We start from the raw sequence: 21,126 nt of genomic DNA, 5'->3' as shown, positions 1-21,126 counted from the left end.
GGAAGATATGCTTCCATTGGGATGCGTACCAAAGGAAAAAGACTCGATCGAATACTTTTGAACGTGATGCGTGTCCTAAATATGATGTTTTACACCCTATTTTACACCCATTTAAGAGCTCAATTATGTAGTTTATGCTACTATTTTCCCTATTTCCGTCTACTTTCGTGTTTTTGTGTAATATTGCAGAAATGGGAAAAATGCAGCGAAAAATGAGCCGAATCCGTCCCCGAGTACTAGGCATAGGACCTGACGTGAAGTAAAGACTCAGGAAGCGAACTTGGTGCGCGTATCGAGCCCTGAAAGACAAATTTACGAGGCTTTTGGAGGAAAGTACCTGTTGAAGCAGTCGATCGACTGATGCCCTTAGTCGATCGACCAGAGCACGATTCCTAAATCAAATCAGAAGCTACTGTACAGCGAAGCTTGGTCGATCGACTGGTCCTAGTGGTCGATCGACCACACAGCGACTCTGACGCAAATTAAAGACGAGAGTTAGAAGCCCAATTTTAATTAGGTTTTTAGGAATAAGAGTCACGCTATACTCCTATATAACGTGAACCTATGTTTCAGAACAAGCATCGAATCTTTAGGATTCAATATCAAGTTTTTAGCATCAGATTTCATAGATTAGAATTTAGTTAATAAACATTCAATACAACAAGCTTTATTTTCGTCAATAAAGTTCGTGCTTTCGGATTCTTCTTCCTGCTTTCATTCGGTAATTCTGATTCCTTGATTTCAGTTTTATTTTATTCATTCATAGATTAAGATTGTATAGAGTAGTTTCCCAAGGCCTTATTTCATTTATGCATCTTATTTGCTTAGTTTATTTAATCATGCATCCAATTTCGTTAATTGTTAATTTCGTTGTGGTTATAAATTCTATCATAAGTAGCTAAACCCTTCGTGCTAAGATGTAGGGGACCTGTAGTGTAGGCGGCGTAGATTTCGTAAACCTGATTCGGGTCTTGGTCGATCGACTGAGCCCGTTGGTCGATCGACCGCTTCACGTAAGATCAGCTCCGTTTTAGTTGATTAATTTGCTTAATTTGATAAATCGAGTGCACGCGACTAGTTGAATATTTAGTAATTGACCGACCCATTAGATCGAAAGATAGGGGAGGGAATTAGACTACCAATTGAAACGGCTAAATTATACTGAGATCGAAAGATAGGTAAAATTTAAGCTTTTAAGAATCACTTTTCAGGGCGAGAGCCAGTACTAGTGATACTTAGGGACCCATAGCTACATCGAAAGATACTACCTGTTAAGAATGGACCGAGAGGACTTCTTATTTTCCCATCTTACATGATTATTTCAGACTTACCTAGGATACTGCCGTCGAAACTACAGTGAACCGCCCATATTAGCATCCTTTTAATATTTGATTTCATCTATTTTCATTAATTGCTCATTTATTTGCTTTAGTTTAGTTTTAGTTTTATTGCCTTTAGTTATAGAATCATTCAAATCAACCCCCCCCCCCCCAAAAAAAAACTGTTACTTTAGACTTAAATTAGACAACTTTAAATTGCTTGCCTCCTTGTGGTTCGACCCTGACTGCCACTATTTGTAGTAGTAGTTTGGATTATAAATTTTATTTTTGATACGAAACGACGGTATCAAATTTTGGCGCCGTTGCCGGGGAGGCAATTGTTGAATTTTTAGTTGTTTTTATTTTAGTCTTTTTCTTAGTTTAAGGGACATTTGTTCCTTAAACTGTTCTCATATTCTACTTGTAGTTTCCTCTTATGCACAGATCACAGGGTGGTGAATTACTACCGTTAGATCCTGAGATCGAGAAGACTTTGCGTGAGTTGAGACGATCATCTAGAGTATTGCTGCCAGAGGAAGAGATGAGTACTCTGTCCAGTTATTACGAGAACGAGTTATTTGAGGAGGATCCACCTTCATCTCCTATTTCTACTTCTTCAGCTGAGATCGTTACATCTCCAGATATGGCTGAAGAAGCAAGTATAGCCAGTCACTCCGAGCCAAAAGCTGAGAATCTCTATAAGGGATTCGCGTTGCCAGCTGGGACGGATAGAAAATTCGAAGCGAAACGGTCCTACATTAACTTGGTTGAGAGAAACCAATTTAGGGGAGATGCAAATGAAGATGCATCTAAACATATGGAGATATTCATTGACTACTGTTGTTCCATACCCCCACCAGCAGGTGTGACCCAGGACCAGATAAAAGAGACGATGTTTATATTCTCGCTACGTGATGTTGCTAGGGAGTGGTACCGAGATCTGGATCGAGCTGCTAATAGGATTACTGATTGGAATTCGCTGGCCCTAGCATTTTATAAAAAATATTTCTCTGCATCGAAGACCAATGCGATTAGAGCTCAGATCATAAGCTTTAGACAGGGTTCTGATGAGGATTTTCATGAGGCATGAGTCCATTTCAAGAGACTGGTGCGATCTATTCCGCACCATGGGTTCGAGCAATGGTTTCTGTGTAATCAATTCCATAATGGGCTTTATGATGATCAGAGGGCTATCCTGGATGCTGCAGCTAATGGCAGATTCCAGGAAAATAGTGGAGAGACTAAGCGGTGGAAGATTATTGAAGATATGGCCACCCATAAAGCTGAGCATGGGAATTCTAGAGGGAATTAGAGAAGAGCAGCTGAATCTCCTACTACAGCCACAATAGAGGCCCTTACTGCGAGATTCGACAAGTTAGATTTTGGGGGATCCCAAAAAGGTGGGATATATAAAGTTAATGCAGTTTTAGACGGTCCCTTTACATGCAAAAGATGTGGAAGAGAGGGACATGTTTCGGAGTTTTGTACTAGTTCGAATGAAACATATGCTGCCTTTCAACATTTTAGGCAGACTGGTGCTTATCCCGATCCCTCTAATGTCCACCCCAATTTGAGGTGGACTAACCAGAATGTTCTTAATCCAGGTCCACCACAGCAGCAGCAGCAGCAAAACTATGCGCCCCTCATAAGCAGCAACAACAGTATCAAAAGCCTCCCTATGTGCCTCAGCAGCAGCAATTTCAAAGTTCAGATATTTCCGAATTGAAAAACATGGTTCAGAATTTTTCGGGTTTGCTGCAAAAGTAGTCTCTAGCTAGAGAGACTTCTACAAAAATGTTGGAGAGCCAAATTGCCCAATTGGCAAGCAAAAGTGCAACTAGAGCTCCGGGGCAATTACCGTCGCAGCCGGATCAAAAAGAGACTCTAAATGCGATGACTTTGATGAGTGGGTCTACCTTTGATAGGCCCACTATGGTCGAAGATGTTACTGAAAAGGACGAGGCAAAACTGAGTAAGAAAAAGGCTGGAATGAACAGTAGCAAGAAAAAGACGATCAGCAGGTGCATCAGTGGATCGACTGACACACCTGGTCGATCGACCACATCTGGTGAACAGTGGGGAGTCTGTAACAAAACAGAAGGTTTGAGCAACAGTGCAGTTGGTCGATCGAATGACACACCTGGTCGATCGACTGAAGATACGTCTGATTGTGAATCTTTTCGTCCGCCAATGCCAGATAACTTGAGAGACTACTTACTTCGGGGTACGACGACTCCGAAATTATTGAGGCAAGATAATAATGCTGATGGGTCAGTTCCGGTTCCAAAGTATGATTTTACGATGGTTAATGGTTCATTCCTGAGATGGTATGAAGAAGGTTCGAGCTATAACAAGGACAACGTAGTGGACTTTCAGCCTAAGTCCATTGATGCCAGTATGAGAGACCTGGAGGAGAGGGCTAAGTTGCTTCTTACAGCCCCTTATTCAGAGAGATTGGTGCCGACAAAGGAACAGGTATCGTTGAATAAGTTTGAAGATGTTATTCGTAGTTTAAATGTGCAAGTTCCTTTCCTAGAATTAGTTAATCAAGTGCCTGCCTATATGAAATTTATGAAGCAGCCGTTGTCTAAAAAGAAGTCACTTGATACTATGCAATCTGTCGCACTAACTGAGGAGTCATCTTCCTATTTGACTCATATTGTACCTCATAAGCTAGAAGACCCAGGTAGTTTTTCAGTCCCATGTAATATTGGCACCTTTTCTATTGAGAAGGCATTGTGTGACCTAGCGGCTAGTATTAGTGTTATGCCTTTGAGTCTTGCTAAGAAATTGAGATTGACTAGGTTTGCAATTACAAACATGATAGTGCAGATGGCTGATCGTTTTGCGGTCCGACCTATAGAAGTCTTAGAGAACATACCTGTGCAAATAGGAAAGTTCTTTTTCCCAGTTGACTTCATTGTGATAGATATACCCGAGGATGCTCACATTCCTATCATTTTGGATAGACCATTTATGCACACTGCTAGTGCATTTATAGATGTTGGCTCAGGGACATTGACCTTTAAGGTAGGAAAATATTCCATTGTTTTTGCCCAGACCTATAAGAAGAAGGATGCTATGTACCCAGTAACTTGCAATGTAGTTAAATCTTATGTTGTGTTTCCTGATATGCCTGCCCCTATGCCTATTTCTGCAATAACACCTCCGCCCCAGATTGGGAGCAAATTGGAGGAAGATCCTTCTGTTTTGACTATTGCAGGAGCTGGTTTGGGGAATTTAGAGCCACATATTGTTCCAGTTATGAGAGAGCCCATTGTGTAGAGAGGCGGTCTAGGGTGTCAGAGCTATGCAACGGATGAGGAGCCAGTCAAAGTGACGGAGTCCGATTTGGACTTTGATGAGCCAGACGAGGTCAGTGATTGGGAAGATGTTAGAGATGTTGATCCGTTGAGTTCTACGGATATTGGAGTTGTTAGGAGTGCAGCTGAGAGGATGAGCACTGTAGAGGCTACTTCTTGTAGCCAGAAGCCGAGCAAGTGGGCCATTCCGTGGCCATTCTTGATCAACTATTAGTTGATCAAATCCTTTTAAAACAATTTATTTACTATTTTTTGCTAGACTATTTATTGTTTTGGTTTGCGCGAGACTTCGCTTTAATTGGTTTGCTTAGGATTTTTTTTAGACTATAGACTTTTCATTTGGGTAGCGCAATTTTGGAGTGCTTTATTTATGTGCAATTGCAGGTTATTAGACCAACTTAACTCAATTCATTGAGTTAATTCGAAGAAAAGAGGCAGAATCGTCAGGTATGCCAGTCGATCGACTGGACCCCCTGGTCGATCGACTGATGCGGAGGATTCCAGAGGCACTGTTCCCAGGTGCTCTGGTCGATCGACTGATACCTTTGGTCGATCGACCACCTCCCGTGCTGATTCCCTTTCTTCTATTCTTATTCTTTTGCACATATTTCTCGTTCCTTAGTTGTTTTCTCGGAATTATGCGCGGTACTTTTGTGTTTTCAGGTACCTTATGGTAGCACTGCTGGCTACTGAAACCTCCTAGCTCACGCTGGTTTGGGGAGGTTTCCTTTTGCTGCGCTTAAAGTCTTGTGAGTTCCCCATGTCTCCTTCATGTCTTTTTAGTTAATATTATCGCAAATTCCCATTTCCCTTGATTATTTTCTCATATGATTTTGTACAATGAGGGCATTGTATGATTTGGTTTGGGGAAGGGTTTTGCGTTGCATTCATTCTGTTTTGCATTCACGTTTACATTTTTGTCTTGCATTGTTGTTTATTTTCCTCTTATATACAGAAAACCCAAAAAATTAAAAAATTTCAAAAATTCAAAAAAAAAATTGCACGTTTATTTTAGCATATAGGTCGAGTCGGAACGGCAGTAGTTCAATGATGACATTGCATTTTCATCTGTTTACGCCTAAGCCGTGCTCATTAACATGTTATTAGTAGAGTCTTATTGCATATCTACGAGTTTTTGTTAATTTATTCTCTGAATCGTAAAACTTGACTTAGATTTTTGGCAAACTACATTATATTCTGAGTTTTAGAGCCTTATAACTGGTGACATTCATGACCGGTTTATTTAGGAATGTGAGTAGTACTCCTTATAAGAAGACATGTTATATCAATATGCATAAATATGAACTTAATCTGCTTAATACCTGTATGCATTCAGTTCGTGGTATGTTGACACATGTGGAAGAGGCCACCCCTTTATTCATTTTTCCCATAAGCCTCACACTACCAGAAATAGCCTTTTTGTCCTATTAACTACATCCTATATTTAGCCTGCCCTTGTCAAGCTGGTAGTTTTAGTTTTTGGGATTGTTACTTCATTTTTGGTTGCATATGCTCTTATTGAGATGATATTGGAAAGATGAGAAAAAAAAGAAAAAAAAAAGAAGAAAAACTCGTACTGTAGAAGACCGGTCGATCGACCGAACATCTTGGTCGATCGACTAGGGTGCGACTAATTCGAAAAAAAGAAAAATCACATGATTGAATCTTCATTAGTTGGTGATTTTATATTCCCGTGTTGCGATTAATATCATTTGGGGAATTAAGCTTGTATGGAGAATGTGAGATTTGTGCTTACTGTTAGCACCATTTTATTGTTTAATCTTGAGCAAGAAGTTGGAATGATTTATTATAATTTGGTTCCCTTAGTTACTAGCTTGGCTTATAACTCTACTATTACCAAATTCGTCTTACCCCCTTCTTACCCATAACCTCACATATCTAAATTGTATCCTCGGCATATGTCAATGGTCTTTAATGGTTGGAATGCATATGTACGGTTGTAGAGATCATTTTCATATTAGATTGCAGGCATGTTCTTATAGGTCGTAGTTAGGTGAGAGTCATTACAAAATTACTTCTTTCTATCGTTTACATATATTCACCTATGCTTATTTGTGTGATTTGAGCGACCCGTGAGAGTCCAATATGATAAGTCTCTATAGTTTAAAGTTCAGCAATTTTTAACGACTACATAACTCGTTTGCATGATTCATATTACTAATTGATTGTTGATTTTTAGCATTAAACTGGTTTAGGCTTTGCAGTTTGCATTTAGCTCTGTGAATGAATGCGTTCCATCAGGCTTTAAGATCGAGTCTAGTTCTTGCTTGGGGACAAGCAAGGGTTTGGTTTGGGGAAGTTTGATGCGTGTCCTAAATATGATGTTTTACAACCTATTTTACACACATTTCAGAGCTCAATTATGTAGTTTATGCTACTATTTTCCCTATTTCCGTCTACTTTCATGTGTTTGTGTAATATTGCAGAAATGGGAAGAATGCATCGGAAAATGAGCCGAATCCGTCCCCGAGTACAAGGCATAGGACCTGACGTGAAGTAAAGACTCAGGAAGCGAACTTGGTGCGCGTATCAACGCCTGAAAGACAAATTTATGAGGCTTTTGGAGCAAAGTACCTGTTGAAGCAGTCAATCGACTGATGCCCTTAGTCGATCGACCAGAGCACGAATCCTAAATCAAATCAGAAGCTACTGTACAGCGAAGCTTGGTCGATCGACTGGTCCTAGTGGTCGATCGACCACACAGCGACTCTGACGCAAATTAAAGACGAGAGTTAGAAGCCAAATTGTAATTAGGTTTTTAGGAATAAGAGTCACACTATACTCCTATATAACGTGAACCTATGTTTCAGAACAAGCATCAAATCTTTAGGATTCAATATCAAGTTTTTAGCATCAGATTTCATAGATTAGAATTTAGTTAATAAACATTCAATACAATTAGCTTTATTTTCGTCAATAAAGTTCGTGCTTTTGGATTCTTCTCCCTGCTTTCATTCGGTAATTCTGATTCCTTGATTTCAGTTTGCTTTTATACATTCATAGATTAAGATTGCATATAGTAGTTTCCCAAGGCCTTAATTCGTTTATGCATCTTATTTGCTTAGTTTATTTAATCATGCATCCAATTTCGTTAATTGTTAATTTCGTTGTGGTTATAAATTCTATCATAAGTAGCTAAACCCTTCGTGCTAAGATGTAGGGGACCTGTAGTGTAGGCGGCGTAGATTTCGTAAACCTGATTCGGGTCTTGGTCGATCGACTGAGCCCGTTGGTCGATCGACCGCTTCACGTAAGATCAGCTCCGTTTTGGTTGATTAATTTGCCTAATTTGATAAATCGAGTGCACGCGACTAGTTGAATATTTAGTAATTGACCGACCCATTAGATCGAAAGATAGGGGAGGGAATTAAACTACCAATTGAAACGGCTAAATTATACTGAGATCGAAAGATAGGTAAAATTAAGGCTTTTAAGAATCACTTTTCAGGGCGAGAGCCAGTACTAGTGATACTTAGGGACCCGTAGCTAGATCGAAAGATGCTATCTGTTAATAATAGACCGAGAGGACTTCTTATTTTCCCGTCTTACGTGATTATTTCAGACTTACCTAGGATACTGCCGTCGAAACTACAGTGAACCGACCATCTTAGCATCCTTTTAATATTTGATTTCATCTATTTTCTTTAATTGCTCATTTATTTGCTTTAGTTTAGTTTTAATTTTATTGCCTTTAGTTATAGAATCATTCAAATCAACCCCCCCCCCCCCCCCTCCCCCCTCATACTGTTACTTTAGACTGAAATTAGACAACTTTAAACTGCTTGCCTCCTTGTGGTTCGACCCTGACTTCCACTATTTGTAGTAGTAGTTTGGATTATAAATTTTATTTTTGATACTAAACGACGGTATCAGAACTCGATCGAGCAGATTGCCTAGGTAGAGCCTTCGATCGAGTGAATACCAGTTTTCGATCGAAATGTCCAATTTGAGGGGTCCTCGATCGAGTTGTCCTGTACTCGATCGAGAGTTACAGTACTCGATCGAACAACTTAATATTCTCGATCGAGTAGAATCTAGGGAAAAGGAAGAAGGATTCGATCGAGCAGCTTCGAAGGTCTCGAAGGAGCAGAATGTTGAGGAAAGCTCTCGATCGAGTGGTTTCAAATCACTTGATCGAGTAACATGCCCTGATATACACGAGGGAGTTTCTAATTCCTTATTTTATTTTCATTCCATCTTCTTTCTTTTTTCCCCTTTATGCGATAAACCCCCAACAATCATCCCCAAATCACCATTTTTCGTCCCTTTTCTACCAAATTAATTACTCATTTTCATTCCCCATAATCAATTAAATCAAAACCCCATATTTGCCCCATCAAGTTCGTCATATTTTTGGAGTTTTGAGGGTTCTAAGGTTCGGAAAAATCAAAAAAATTTCTATCGTTCTTGTGCTTTATTTATTGATTTTTATTGCAATATTTGTTGGGTAATTTGTCAAGTAAGTTCTTTCCCCTATTCTATATTGTTTAATTGCATTTTTATGCTTGATTTCTCGAATTAGGGTTTCGAAATTTTGACATTAGGGGACAAATTCGAGTTTGATTGATTGTTTTTTATTAAGATCTTTGCTTGTGATTATTAGGATGGATAGTATTACTATTTTCGCAACTTCTTCTACTACTGCTCCGTCTACCTCTGAGACGGTGGTCCCTGCTGCCACCACTGTCACCACCCCCATTGTTACTGCAACCGTTACTGTTACCCCTGCTACAATTACTGCCTCTACGGTTCCTTCTGCCACTACCGCTGTCCCTATAGCAGTGTCGACCCCTGCTGTGTCGACACCATCCGTTACAGTCACGCCTTATGCCCTTGTACAGAGACCACCTTCTATCCGGGGTCGTTGTTGTCGCTGCTTCAGGTTCCCCGGGGGGGGGGGGGAGGGGAAGGGGAGTGGGTCCTAGAGCTGCTACACGTACTGCAGCCAGGTTCGCGGCTGATACTTCATTGGATCCTCTACCTCAGTATCCACAGGTACGTTTCTGTAGGGTTAGATCCGTATAAAACCCTTTCTTTATAGGATTATAACGCAAAATTTATATGTAGTTTATAGTCATAAAACGAAAATCATAAAGAAACGATTAAGCAATAGAAATCAACCTCGGGTCCTTTGATGCACGGCGTAAAGAACAGAAATCAACAGCGATTCCCTCCTAATTGTTGCACCCAAGATGTCCGAGTAATGCCCTTGTGCTAGAGAGAATCCCCTAATTGCCTTGCAATATTGAGGGGATTGTTTTGTGAGTTTGTGTTGGATGAGAGATCCGAATTTCGGGAGGCACAATTCCCAAAACCCTAAAATGTTTTTGCAAATGAATTGGGTTTCAAGTGAAAGGAGAAAGCTCTCCTTATGGCTCCCTAATTCGGCCAAACCGAGACTACCAAGGGGAAGTGGGCTTTCACTTCCTCTTAGTTTTAACTCATGGTCCGGTTCGTGATTCGCTAAGTGTATATGACACGGTCTAATTATAAACTGTCATCGGTTATCGGATATTAAAGCATCAACTAATTACACGGATTAGTTGAATTATTTAACACGTGTCCGACAAAGACAATATCGTATAATTATATTCAATATACATTTAATTAAATATAAAACGCTTATATTCAATTTTACGAATTAACCGCTTAATTCGTCTCAGCCATTATTATTTAATCCGTATTAAATAAAATATCTCAACATCACATTTTGACTAATTATTAGTCAAATAACTCAGACTAACTGGTTAGTCAAATTTGGCATCTACATGACTGTATTTTCATACCGTCACATCACTCAAAACGTATCCTATAGGTGTGACTTTTAGGGACCAGTTGATCACCGCCATCTGTATGACAATAACGTCAAACTTATCTAGCAAGCCAACCGTTATTGATAAACGTGGACCAACTGATTATGATACAAAGTATACCCTTTGATCCTTTTAGAGATTTATAAGTCCTTGCACTAACTGTTAAGGACACCAACCCCAACAAGCTCCCACTTGTCCGTACAAGTGTATGTGCAATGACGTTATCCGCACTAACTGGAGGACACAGCTCCAACAAACTCCCACTTGTCCGTACAAGTGTATGTGCGATAACCGATTCTCATATTCATTTAAAATTTCTCCCACTCAATGTAAAACAATTTGCAGATCTGGATCCACAAAGGTCGTATTTTACAATCGATTTGGATCTAGAGTGGTTTCCCCGACTAGAGAGTAACTTAACTGATAAAACGAATCCGTATCCGAGCATGGCCATGCATTTCGATTCTGACTCCTCGAGTGGCCCCGAGAAATATCGAGTACCTGATAAAGGCTGAATATTTCCTTCAACTCGAACTCCTTCCGATCTAAGCACAGCATGAAATGACCCAGAAACAATCTACTTGGCCCCCTGTTACGGATGACCGTGAGAAAGAAACCAAAGTCACCCAAAATCTGCCTTAGTCTCAAGAGACAGTCGATAGTCAAAAGAATCGACTCTTAGGATCACCATGGAAGTCCTATCCACGACCGGGCACCGAATGTTATAAAACATTTAGGACTCCACGTCGATGTCACAATTGTGTCCTACGAAATATCCGTATAAATCGCCTCTGTGATTGGTCAGTCAACCAACGTCACAAAATAATTGCCAGAGTTATCAGCTCATGTGGGCAATTAAGGACTGAAAAATATAATGTTCGTTCAGTTCACTTTGTGGTGTTAAAAATTTGTCGTACAAATCCACATGAAAAACAAAATATATATAAAATATCAAAACGATGATGTTGTATAGAGTACAAAAGCGAATGAATCTAATCCATAAAAGAGTACTACAACTTAGGAACACGTTTAATTCCCATGGAATTAACGTGCCCTTCATGCTTATCTTGTCGTAATGCTTTAGTGAGAGGATCTGCTATGTTGTCATCTGTAGCAATCTTTTCTATCACTACTGCCTTTTGCTCCACGTAATCCCGGATTAGATGAGCTTTCCGTTGTACATGTCTAGACTTGTTGCTAGACTTTGGCTCCTTAGCTTGGAAGATGGCACCACTATTGTCGCAATAGATGGTGATCGGGTCATTCGAACTAGGCACTACGGATAGTCCATGTAAGAATTGACGCATCCATATCGCTTCCTTTGTAGCTTCGGACGCGGCATAGTACTCGGACTCGGTCGTAGAATCTTTGTGATTTGTTTCGAACTCTTCCGGTGATCGCAGCGCCATTAAGAGTAAAAACGAATCCAGGCATCGAGATTTCGAGTCATCACGATCCGTTTGGAAGCTAGCATCTGCAGAATAGGTGCGCATAGCTTTTGATCGCCTCCATAAGTCAATGCCCAATCTTTAGTCCTCCGTAGGTACTTAAGAATGTTCTTGATGACCAACCAATGTGATTCACTGGATCTTTGTTGGAATCGACTTGTCATACTCAATGCATATGCCACGTCGGGACGTGTGCATATCATGGCATACATGATTGATCCTATAGCCGAAGCATAAGGAATCCGTGTCATGCGCTCTTTCTCTTCCGGTGTCTCCGGTGCCTGAGACTTGCTCAAATGCACCCCTGGAGCCATAGGAAGGAACCCTTCTTTGAGTTAGTCATGCTGAATCTCTCTAGGACTTTGTCTATGTAAGACTCCGATCGAGAGATAGCATCCATCGTGATCTATCTCGATAGATACGGATGCCTAGAATTCTTTGTGCCTCTCCCAGATCTTTCATCCGGAAATGGTTTTTCAACCATACTTTCACCGAAGTTAAGAGAGGTATATCATTCCCAATCGGGAGTATGTCGTCAACATACAATATTAGGAAGACAATCTTGCTCCCACTCGACTTGATATATAGACATGGTTCCTCGACCGATCGAGTAAATCCATTTTCTTTTATCACTTGGTCGAAGCGATGATTCCAACTCCTTGATGCTTGCTTAAGTCCATAAATGGAACGCTTAAGCTTGCACACTTTCTTAGGATGTCTTTGGATCGATGAAACCTTCGGGTTGTACCATGTACAACTCTTCCTCCAAAAAGCCGTTTAAGAAGGCGGTTTTCACGTCCATTTGCCAAATTTCATAGTCATGAAAAGCGGCAATCGCTAAGATAATCCGAATGGAACGCAACATGACTACGGGTGCAAAAATCTCATCGTAGTGCAAACCTGGCACTTGGGTGAAACCTTTAGCAACTAGTCGTGCTTTGTAGATATCTTGTTGACCTTCCACAGAATGCTTTATCTTGTAAAGCCATTTGCATTGAAGGGGACGAACCTTAGCAGGTAAGTCAACAAGATCCCACACGTTGTTCTCATACATGGAGTCCATCTCGGATTGCATGGCCTCAAGCCATAGCTTTGAGTCAGAACTAGTCATGGCACCTTTATAGGTTGCGGGTTCACTACTCGTTAAGAGTAGAACGTCATCTATATCCTGTTCCTCGATCATACCAATGTATCTCATGCGGAGGAATAGAGACTCTTCCCGACCTCCTAGGTTCCTCAGGAATATTCACCGCAGCCGGGATTGAAGGAATAGGTTCCTCCAATGGTTGCTCGGTGTTTGGTTCTGGAATCTCCGACAGGTCGAAGGTTCTATCACTCTTTGCATTCTCGAGAAATTCCTTCTCTAAGAATGTCGCACTAGCCGCAACAAAAACGCGTTGTTCGGTTGGCGAATAGAAGTAATGACCACGTGTTCCTTTAGGATAACCTATAAAGTATGTCTTGACCGATCGCGGGCCGAGCTTATCTTCAGGTCTCCACTTGACATAAGCCTCGCAGCCCCAAACCCGTATAAAGGACAAGTTAGGGACCGTTCCCTTCCATAGTTCATATGGAGTCTTGTCATGAGCTTTAGACGGACTTCGGTTAAGTATTAGAGCGGTGACAAAGAGCATAACCCCATAATGAATCGGGTAAAACCGTGTGACTCATCATGGATCGAACCATATCAAGTAGTGTTCGATTTCTCCGTTCGGACACACCATTCACCGAGGTGTTCCGGTGGAGTTAAGCGTAGGGCGATCCCACGTCTTTAAGGTGTTGATCAAACTCGTGAGAAAGATACTCGCCACCACGATCTGAACGTAGTGTTTTTATCTTTCTACCAAGTAGGTTCTGTACCCTATTTTGGTATTCTTTGAATTTCTCAAAGGATTCACTTTTGTGCTTCATTAAGTAGACATAGCCATATCTACTTAAATCATCCGTGAAAGTGATGAAATACCTATAGCCTTCTCGTGCGGTGATTGACATAGGACCACATACATCCGTGTGTATGAGCCCTAATAGGTCGCAGCGCATTCCAACACCTTTGAAGGAAATACGAGTCATCTTACCGATGAGACATGATTCACACGTGCCAAATGATTGAAAATCAAAGGCCGAGATAGCTCCATGTTTAATGAGCTGTTTTACGCGTTTCTCATTTATGTGTCCCATACGGCAGTGCCATAGATACGTTTGATCTTTGTCACCAACCTTTAACTTTTTATTCATTACGTGTAATATTTCGGTGGTCCGATCTAAAACATAAATTCCGTTCATGGAGACTGCCTTGCCATAAATCATATTGTGTAAAGAGAAAATGCAAGTATTATTCTCAATTACAAATGAAAAACCAAGTTTGTCAAGTGCGTAAACCGAAATAATGTTTTTCGAAAAGACTGGGTACATAATAGCAATCATATAATGATAACTCAAATCCGCTAGGAAGCTGGATCACGTATGTTCCCCTCGAGACGGCAGCCACTCTAGCTCCATTCCCGACACGCAGGTCAACCTCACCCTTTACGAGAGGCTTGAGATTTCGGAGGCCCTGCACATGATTACACAGATGAGAACCACAACCAGTATCAAGTACCCAAGTTCCGTAACTTGCGTGGTTAATCTCAATCATATGAATAAAAGTAGAAGGAGAAGACATACCAACAGGTTTAACGCGACCTGCTTTTATGTCCTCATGATAAACGGGACATGTACGCCTCCAATGCCCAATCTTGTGGCAATGATGGCATTCCATGTTTTCGGTCTTGCTCTTTGTCGCGCGTGATGAGTTACTTGCCTCACCAGGCCCACTCTTACCTGATCCCGACTTCTTAAACTTCGGTTTGCCTACTGTTAGGCCTGGCTGAACTTTGCCCTTACCCTTGCCCTTGTTTGACACAACGAGAACGTCCTGTTTCATGCTTCCACTGAACTTCATGTCCTTCTCGGTCTGTACGAGGAGGGAGTGCAGTTCATGGGGAGTTTTCTTCAAATCATTCATATAGTAATTCGCTCTAAATTGCGAATAACCATCGTGGAGTGAGTGAAGTATGCGGTCAATAACAATGTTCTCGCTGATCTTACAATCAAAGGTCTCCAGCTTCTCGACATTCTCAATCATGCTGAGAATGTGTGGGCTAACCGGTTGGCCCTTCTGGAGTCTCGCATCAAAGAAGCGAGTGGTAAGCTCATAGGTCACGATTCTCGGTGCTTTTGAGAATTCCCTAGTGAGTGTAGTGAAAATCTTGTTTGCACTTTGAGCTATGAAGCGTTTCTGCAAATTGGTTTCCATTGCAAAAATAAGTACGTTCTTTACCGCACCCGCTTCCATGGCGAAATCGTTATACTTGTCGATTTCGTTAATTTCAGCCGTGGGGCCTGGGTTTGGTGGGATGGGCTCAATCAGATATTTGAGCTTCCCATCAGCAATGGCAGCATTCCGTAATGCCGCCTCCCAGTCCGTGAAGTTTGATCCATCATTCTTGATCGAGTAGGCGATTCATCCGATCCATGAAGATCCGAAGCCAGGACTCACGGTCCAATGTGACACTTGGCATTGGGTCGTCCTCACGGCCAGCCATTATGTTATTAGCAGTTTAAATGTTCGTGCTCTACACTGAAAAAGGAAGAAAAACAAAACGAAATAAGCAACTCATCGAGGTGATTTAAGTCTATTTAAAATTCATTTTAAACATGTAGACTCTCGCACTTGCATAATTGATCTCCCTCAAGAATGATACAAGTGATCCCAAGACTCAATTTCTGTAAATTGATAAGCCAACTGTTTAGCTAATTCTTCCGGAAGAACTCTTGGTCGATAGATTTCCGTAAATCCTATCTATAGTCCACCATAGTCACAGGATCGTACGAGTGACCATAGTGTTGAGATAAAATAGGTCAATCGGTTCCAACTTACCCGACGTAGAAGGGGTCATATTATGCCTACCGACGAAGAAGGGACTCATTGGAGTTTGACCTATAAAGACTATTCTCAATTTTTGTTTATACGAGGAAGATCCCATCAACTAAATTATAATTCATATTAAGTGAACGAATAACTAGCGTTTGCGTGAATGAATTAATTTGGGTGATGGCTTAAAATCGTGTGACATGCGAATGTCAAAGAAAACTAACTCGTGACCTCTATATGTGTCAGTTTTCATGCAATAATTAGGTGGTTTGGTTTTTAGGCGGAATATGATGCATACTATCGTTACAATAAAATAAATAAATGAATGCGATACGTAAATAAAAATTCCTAGTGTGGCCTATCCTAGTAAAAAGAACAAAATACAACTTTGGAATCCACCGTTGGACCCGAAAGCTTGTCTTGGTGTTCCATCTTTGTCCATGTAGCGGGAGTGATCATCCGATCTCCATCTTTAGTCTTCTCAAAAATTACAATTAAAATTTACAAATATAAACCTATTTACATTCTAAATAAAAACTGTAATTAAAAGAAATAAAATGGAGATACGAGATCTCAAAATACAACCAAGACCGTGTTCCATCATTACGGTAACACGTTCTACTAAGGCCACACTAAGTTACAACCGTTTGCAAAATAATTAAATACGTAATTAAAAGGCATTCAAAACATTCAAAATATAAACAAGAACGATAAATGAAAATGCATCAACTAAAATTAAATTTATTCGTGACATAATTCCGTAATTATGTTAAATTTTTATCCAAACCACCAAAGATGATTAAAATTACATGACAAAACCGCTTTAGTCAAGTTAATTTTAATCCGAGATAATCCGTTACAATAAATCATGTTAAAGTAACTTTATTTTACGTGGGTGAACCGTTTCACTAACAAGCGAGAGCATAAAAACCGTTTTATGCATTAAAAGGCCGAAAGAAAAAAAACAAAAAAAATTTTTTTTTTTTTTTTTCTTCTGTACTGCTGTACGTGAACAGTACCAGGGGCCAAAAAATTTTTTTTTTTTTTTTTTTTTTTATAGAAAGCTGAAAAGCCGAGAGCCTTTAAGGCCAAAAAAAAAAAAATTGTACGGCTCAAACTCGTGAGCAACAAAAGATCAAAACAAAACGGTTTGATAAAACACAATTGCAATTTTAATCTAATCCGTATAGAAAACAAACTACAATTGTAACATCTTCAACATATAGCAATAATTATCGGTTAAAATTGCTACATGTGAAGAACGATTGAAAACAAGAGATCGAACGATCTAACAAAATTGTGTGGCACGCATAACGATGCAAAAAAAACAGAAAACAGGCCGTGTTCATGAAGGCCACACGGTTTTCATAAAAAAAAACAGATTTGCCGAAACAAAAAAAATTGCCACACGAAATTTTATGCAATTATTTTGACCGATCTTTAACATATAGCGATGAATATCGATTACATAGACAATATGCAAAGATCAAAAAGTAAACAATCATCACCGTGTAAACTAGACACGGATCCCAAGGCACAAAACAACAATAAAACGCAGCAAAAGAAAAAAAATTGCCGAAAAAATTGTTGTGCCGTGAGAAAAAAAAACCAGCCGTGACAAATTTTTAACCAAAATTCATCGTTTCAACAATCGTTTGATGAAAAACACATATAAAAATTTACGTGGCCTCGCTCTAATATCACTTGTAGGGTTAGATCCGTATAAAACCCTTTCTTTATAGGATTATAACGCAAAATTTATATGTAGTTTATAGTCATAAAACGAAAATCATAAAGAAACGATTAAGCAATAGAAATCAACCTCGGGTCCTTTGATGCACGGCGTAAAGAACAGAAATCAACAGCGATTCCCTCCTAATTGTTGCACCCAAGATGTCCGAGTAATGCCCTTGTGCTAGAGAGAATCCCCTAATTGCCTTGCAATATTGAGGGGATTGTTTTGTGAGTTTGTGTTGGATGAGAGATCCGAATTTCGGGAGGCACAATTCCCAAAACCCTAAAATGTTTTTGCAAATGAATTGGGTTTCAAGTGAAAGGAGAAAGCTCTCCTTATGGCTCCCTAATTCGGCCAAACCGAGACTACCAAGGGGAAGTGGGCTTTCACTTCCTCTTAGTTTTAACTCATGGTCCGGTTCGTGATTCGCTAAGTGTATATGACACGGTCTAATTATAAACTGTCATCGGTTATCGGATATTAAAGCATCAACTAATTACACGGATTAGTTGAATTATTTAACACGTGTCCGACAAAGACAATATCGTATAATTATATTCAATATACATTTAATTAAATATAAAACGCTTATATTCAATTTTACGAATTAACCGCTTAATTCGTCTCAGCCATTATTATTTAATCCGTATTAAATAAAATATCTCAACAGTTTCATTAACCCGCTTGTATTCGTTTCACTCATTTGATGGACTGTGACGTCACTTCTACATGTTTTTTGTGTCTTTCTTCATTAGAAAAGTTGGGAATTTATGAACCCGTGGCTGAGTTATTAAACGGGACTGGGATGTCGAGTTATTTAAATGGTAGCATTCCCTCCACAAAGCCAGACACCCTTAAGATATCCTGTTTAATGTGCTCTGGAACTCCTTGGAAGTATGCATTTGATTTAGTAGCACTCACCTGTAGTCTAGATGCTTTGGAGAAGGTAGAGACGGCTCTTAGCAAAAGCATCATAGAGTAGGCATCCCCTCTGCTGAATAATAGTACATCATCAGCAAACATGAGGTTTGCTAGTCTTACGTCTTTGCAAAGGGGATGGTAGTTGAACTCAAACTTAGCAGCTGCATATTTCAGGGTCCTAGTTAGGTACTCCATACATATAATAAAAATCAGAGGGGAAAGAGGGTCTCCCTATCTGAGCCCCTTCTTACCTTGAAAATACCCAAACATATCTCCATTCAGGGATAAAGAAAAGCTTGCATTAGTTATACATTGCATTATCATTTCTTTAAAGTCAGCAGGGAACTCAAGAGCATCTAGCAAGTGTTCAACAAATGACCATTCCACCGTGTCATAAGCTTTTTGCAGGTCTATCTTGAACATACACCGAGGAGTAGCATTTGGCCTGTCATACAATCTGATCAGGTCTTGACAGATAAGGATATTCTCCTGGATGCTCCTATTTTGCACAAATGCTCCTTGATTTTGATCAATGATACTAGGCAAAACATCAGCCAGTCTAGCACAAAGCAGCTTAGAGATTATTTTGTATTTGACATTGCAGCATGCTATTAGACGAAATTGCAGCACATTTTGTGGTCTCTCACATTTAAGGACAAGAGTTAAGGTAGTAGCATTGATTTTCCTGAGCAGCTTCTTATGGGAAAAGAAATCCTGGACTATAGTAATCACATCTCCACCTATTACACCCCACGCATCCTTAAAGAACTTGCTTGTGTAGCCATCAGGTCCAGGGGACTTGATGTTAGGAATGCCAAACACAATATCCCTTATCTCCTTACCAGAGACTGGCCTGGTCAATAATGTATAATGTTCAGCATTACATCTGGGTCCTTGGTCAATAATCCTCCTGTGTACTTTTTTTGTCTCCTGCTTAGCACCCAGTAGAGCTTGATAATAATCCAGGAAAGCATTATGCACCAGGTCTGGGGTATCAGATGAGTTACCATTCCTATCCTCAATCAGCATAACTCTATTTCCATTCCTTCTTTTTTTTAGCACTCCATGAAAATAAGAGCTGTTAGTATCCCCCTGCTACAGCCACTGAATCTTTGCTTTTTGAGCCAAAAAATTGTCCCTTGCCTCAGACAGTTCCCTTAATCTTTTAGTAGCATCAGTCTCCTCAGATATAAGGGCCATATTTGAAGGGTCTCTCCCTATCAATTCCTGCAAATCAGCTACTCTTTTCTTCATCACTGAGGTAGATTGCTCAATATCACTATACTTCTCCCTATTTAAGGCTTTCAGAGAAGGCTTCAGGAGCTTCAAATTTTTTGCCAGCCTGAACATTAGGGATCCAGGAATACCTTGACTCCAACACCTCTTAATAATAGGCAAAAAGTCCTTGGCATTTCCCCACATATTATAATACTTGAAGCTTCTAATTTGCTGGACCTGAGTAGAGCTATTAAGCAAGCAGGGAGTGTGATCAAACATACCCTCAGGTAGGAAATTCGCATATAATTCTGGAATTTATCACTCCAAGTTTTATTGATCATAAACCTATCAAGCCTACTGTAAATCCTATCAACAGGCTGCTTCTTATTATTCCAGGTGAACAATGAGCCTGTAGCAGGAATGTCCACTACTTCACAATCTGCAACACATGCTCTAAATGGTTCAATCTCTGCATTAGGAGTATTACCTCCTACTCTCTCAGAAGCTGACAACACACAATTGAAGTCACCTGCCATAGCCCAAGGGCCATCTACTTGACCAGCAAACCTCCTTAGATGATCCCATAGAGGGGTCCTATCTTGAATACCATTAAATGCATATATCATGGTTAAGAAGAAAACACTCCTACTAACCAATGCTTCAACCTTCATATGGATGAATTGAGCATTGTATTCAAGAAACTGAATTCTGAAAATCTTAGGGTCCCAAAGAATCCAGATTCTCCCATTATTGTGGTACCCATTATTTGTAGAAATGCACCAATTATTAAAAACATTTACAGTTCTAATGAAAGACTTGCTTTTGATTTTTGTTTCTAACAAACCAAATAGCCCTACTCCCTTATTTTGCAAGAAAAAATTAATGAACTTTTGCTTATTTACCCTATTCATTCCTCTCACATTCCAAAATCCTATTATATCCATTAAGTATAGGAGGAGAATGAATATGACCATTACCAGTTTCAACACCATTCAATTATGAAGGAGATGTCAATATTTCTTTATAGGAATGAGCTCCAAAGGAATCACCACTATATCCACTCATGTCTTCTTCCTGCCTATGCATTCTGACTAATCTTTTACGTGGCGTCACCATCCCAGTCACCATTTGAGGCTTTGGATTGTTCAGAATCATAGTGCCCTCCTGTGGTTGAACCCCAACAGTTTGTTTTACTCTCCATACCTGTTTGACTGGTTTTTTGGCAACATAGTCCTGGTTTCCTTTCCTACAGTGCTCCATCCCATGCCCCATGCCCTGACATTTCTTACACTTAACAGGTCTCCACTCATACTCAATATCAACCCTTATGATCTGACCTTTTTCATCTTTAAAGCAATCTGAGGAGGCAACTCTTGGTCCACTATAAGTTCTACCATTACACGAGCATACCCCAG

At 40.0% G+C, this 21,126-nt stretch overlaps 1 protein-coding gene across 1 annotated transcript; it reads right to left on the bottom strand.

Moving 5' to 3' along the window:
• Nucleotides 1–19,588: 19,588 nt before the first annotated feature.
• LOC141629218 (uncharacterized) lies at nucleotides 19,589–20,655 on the bottom strand. The gene is made up of 2 exons (XM_074442255.1): nucleotides 20,057–20,655; nucleotides 19,589–19,958 (listed from the first exon to the last, which is right to left on the bottom strand). Exons 1-2 carry the CDS (start codon nucleotides 20,653–20,655, stop codon nucleotides 19,589–19,591), a joined length of 969 nt encoding a protein of 322 aa, XP_074298356.1.
• Between the last annotated feature and the right edge of the window lie 471 nt (nucleotides 20,656–21,126).

The sequence above is a fragment of the Silene latifolia genome, chromosome Y (genome assembly GCF_048544455.1).
Source record: "Silene latifolia isolate original U9 population chromosome Y, ASM4854445v1, whole genome shotgun sequence".
Classification (NCBI taxonomy): domain Eukaryota; kingdom Viridiplantae; phylum Streptophyta; class Magnoliopsida; order Caryophyllales; family Caryophyllaceae; genus Silene; species Silene latifolia.
Note: the sequence above shows the minus strand (reverse complement) of the source record. Positions and strands in the feature narration are given on the sequence as shown.

What these genes read in the sequence shown, in the direction of transcription:
- LOC141629218 (XM_074442255.1), bottom strand. Translation starts at nt 20,655, where the DNA reads ATGGATATAATAGGATTTTGGAATGTGAGAGGAATGAATAGGGTAAAT. An exon ending in ATTTACAGTAGGCTTGATAG is followed by an intron (nt 19,959 to 20,056) that starts GTTTATGATCAA and finishes CTTGCTTAATAG; the next exon opens with CTCTACTCAGGTCCAGCAAA.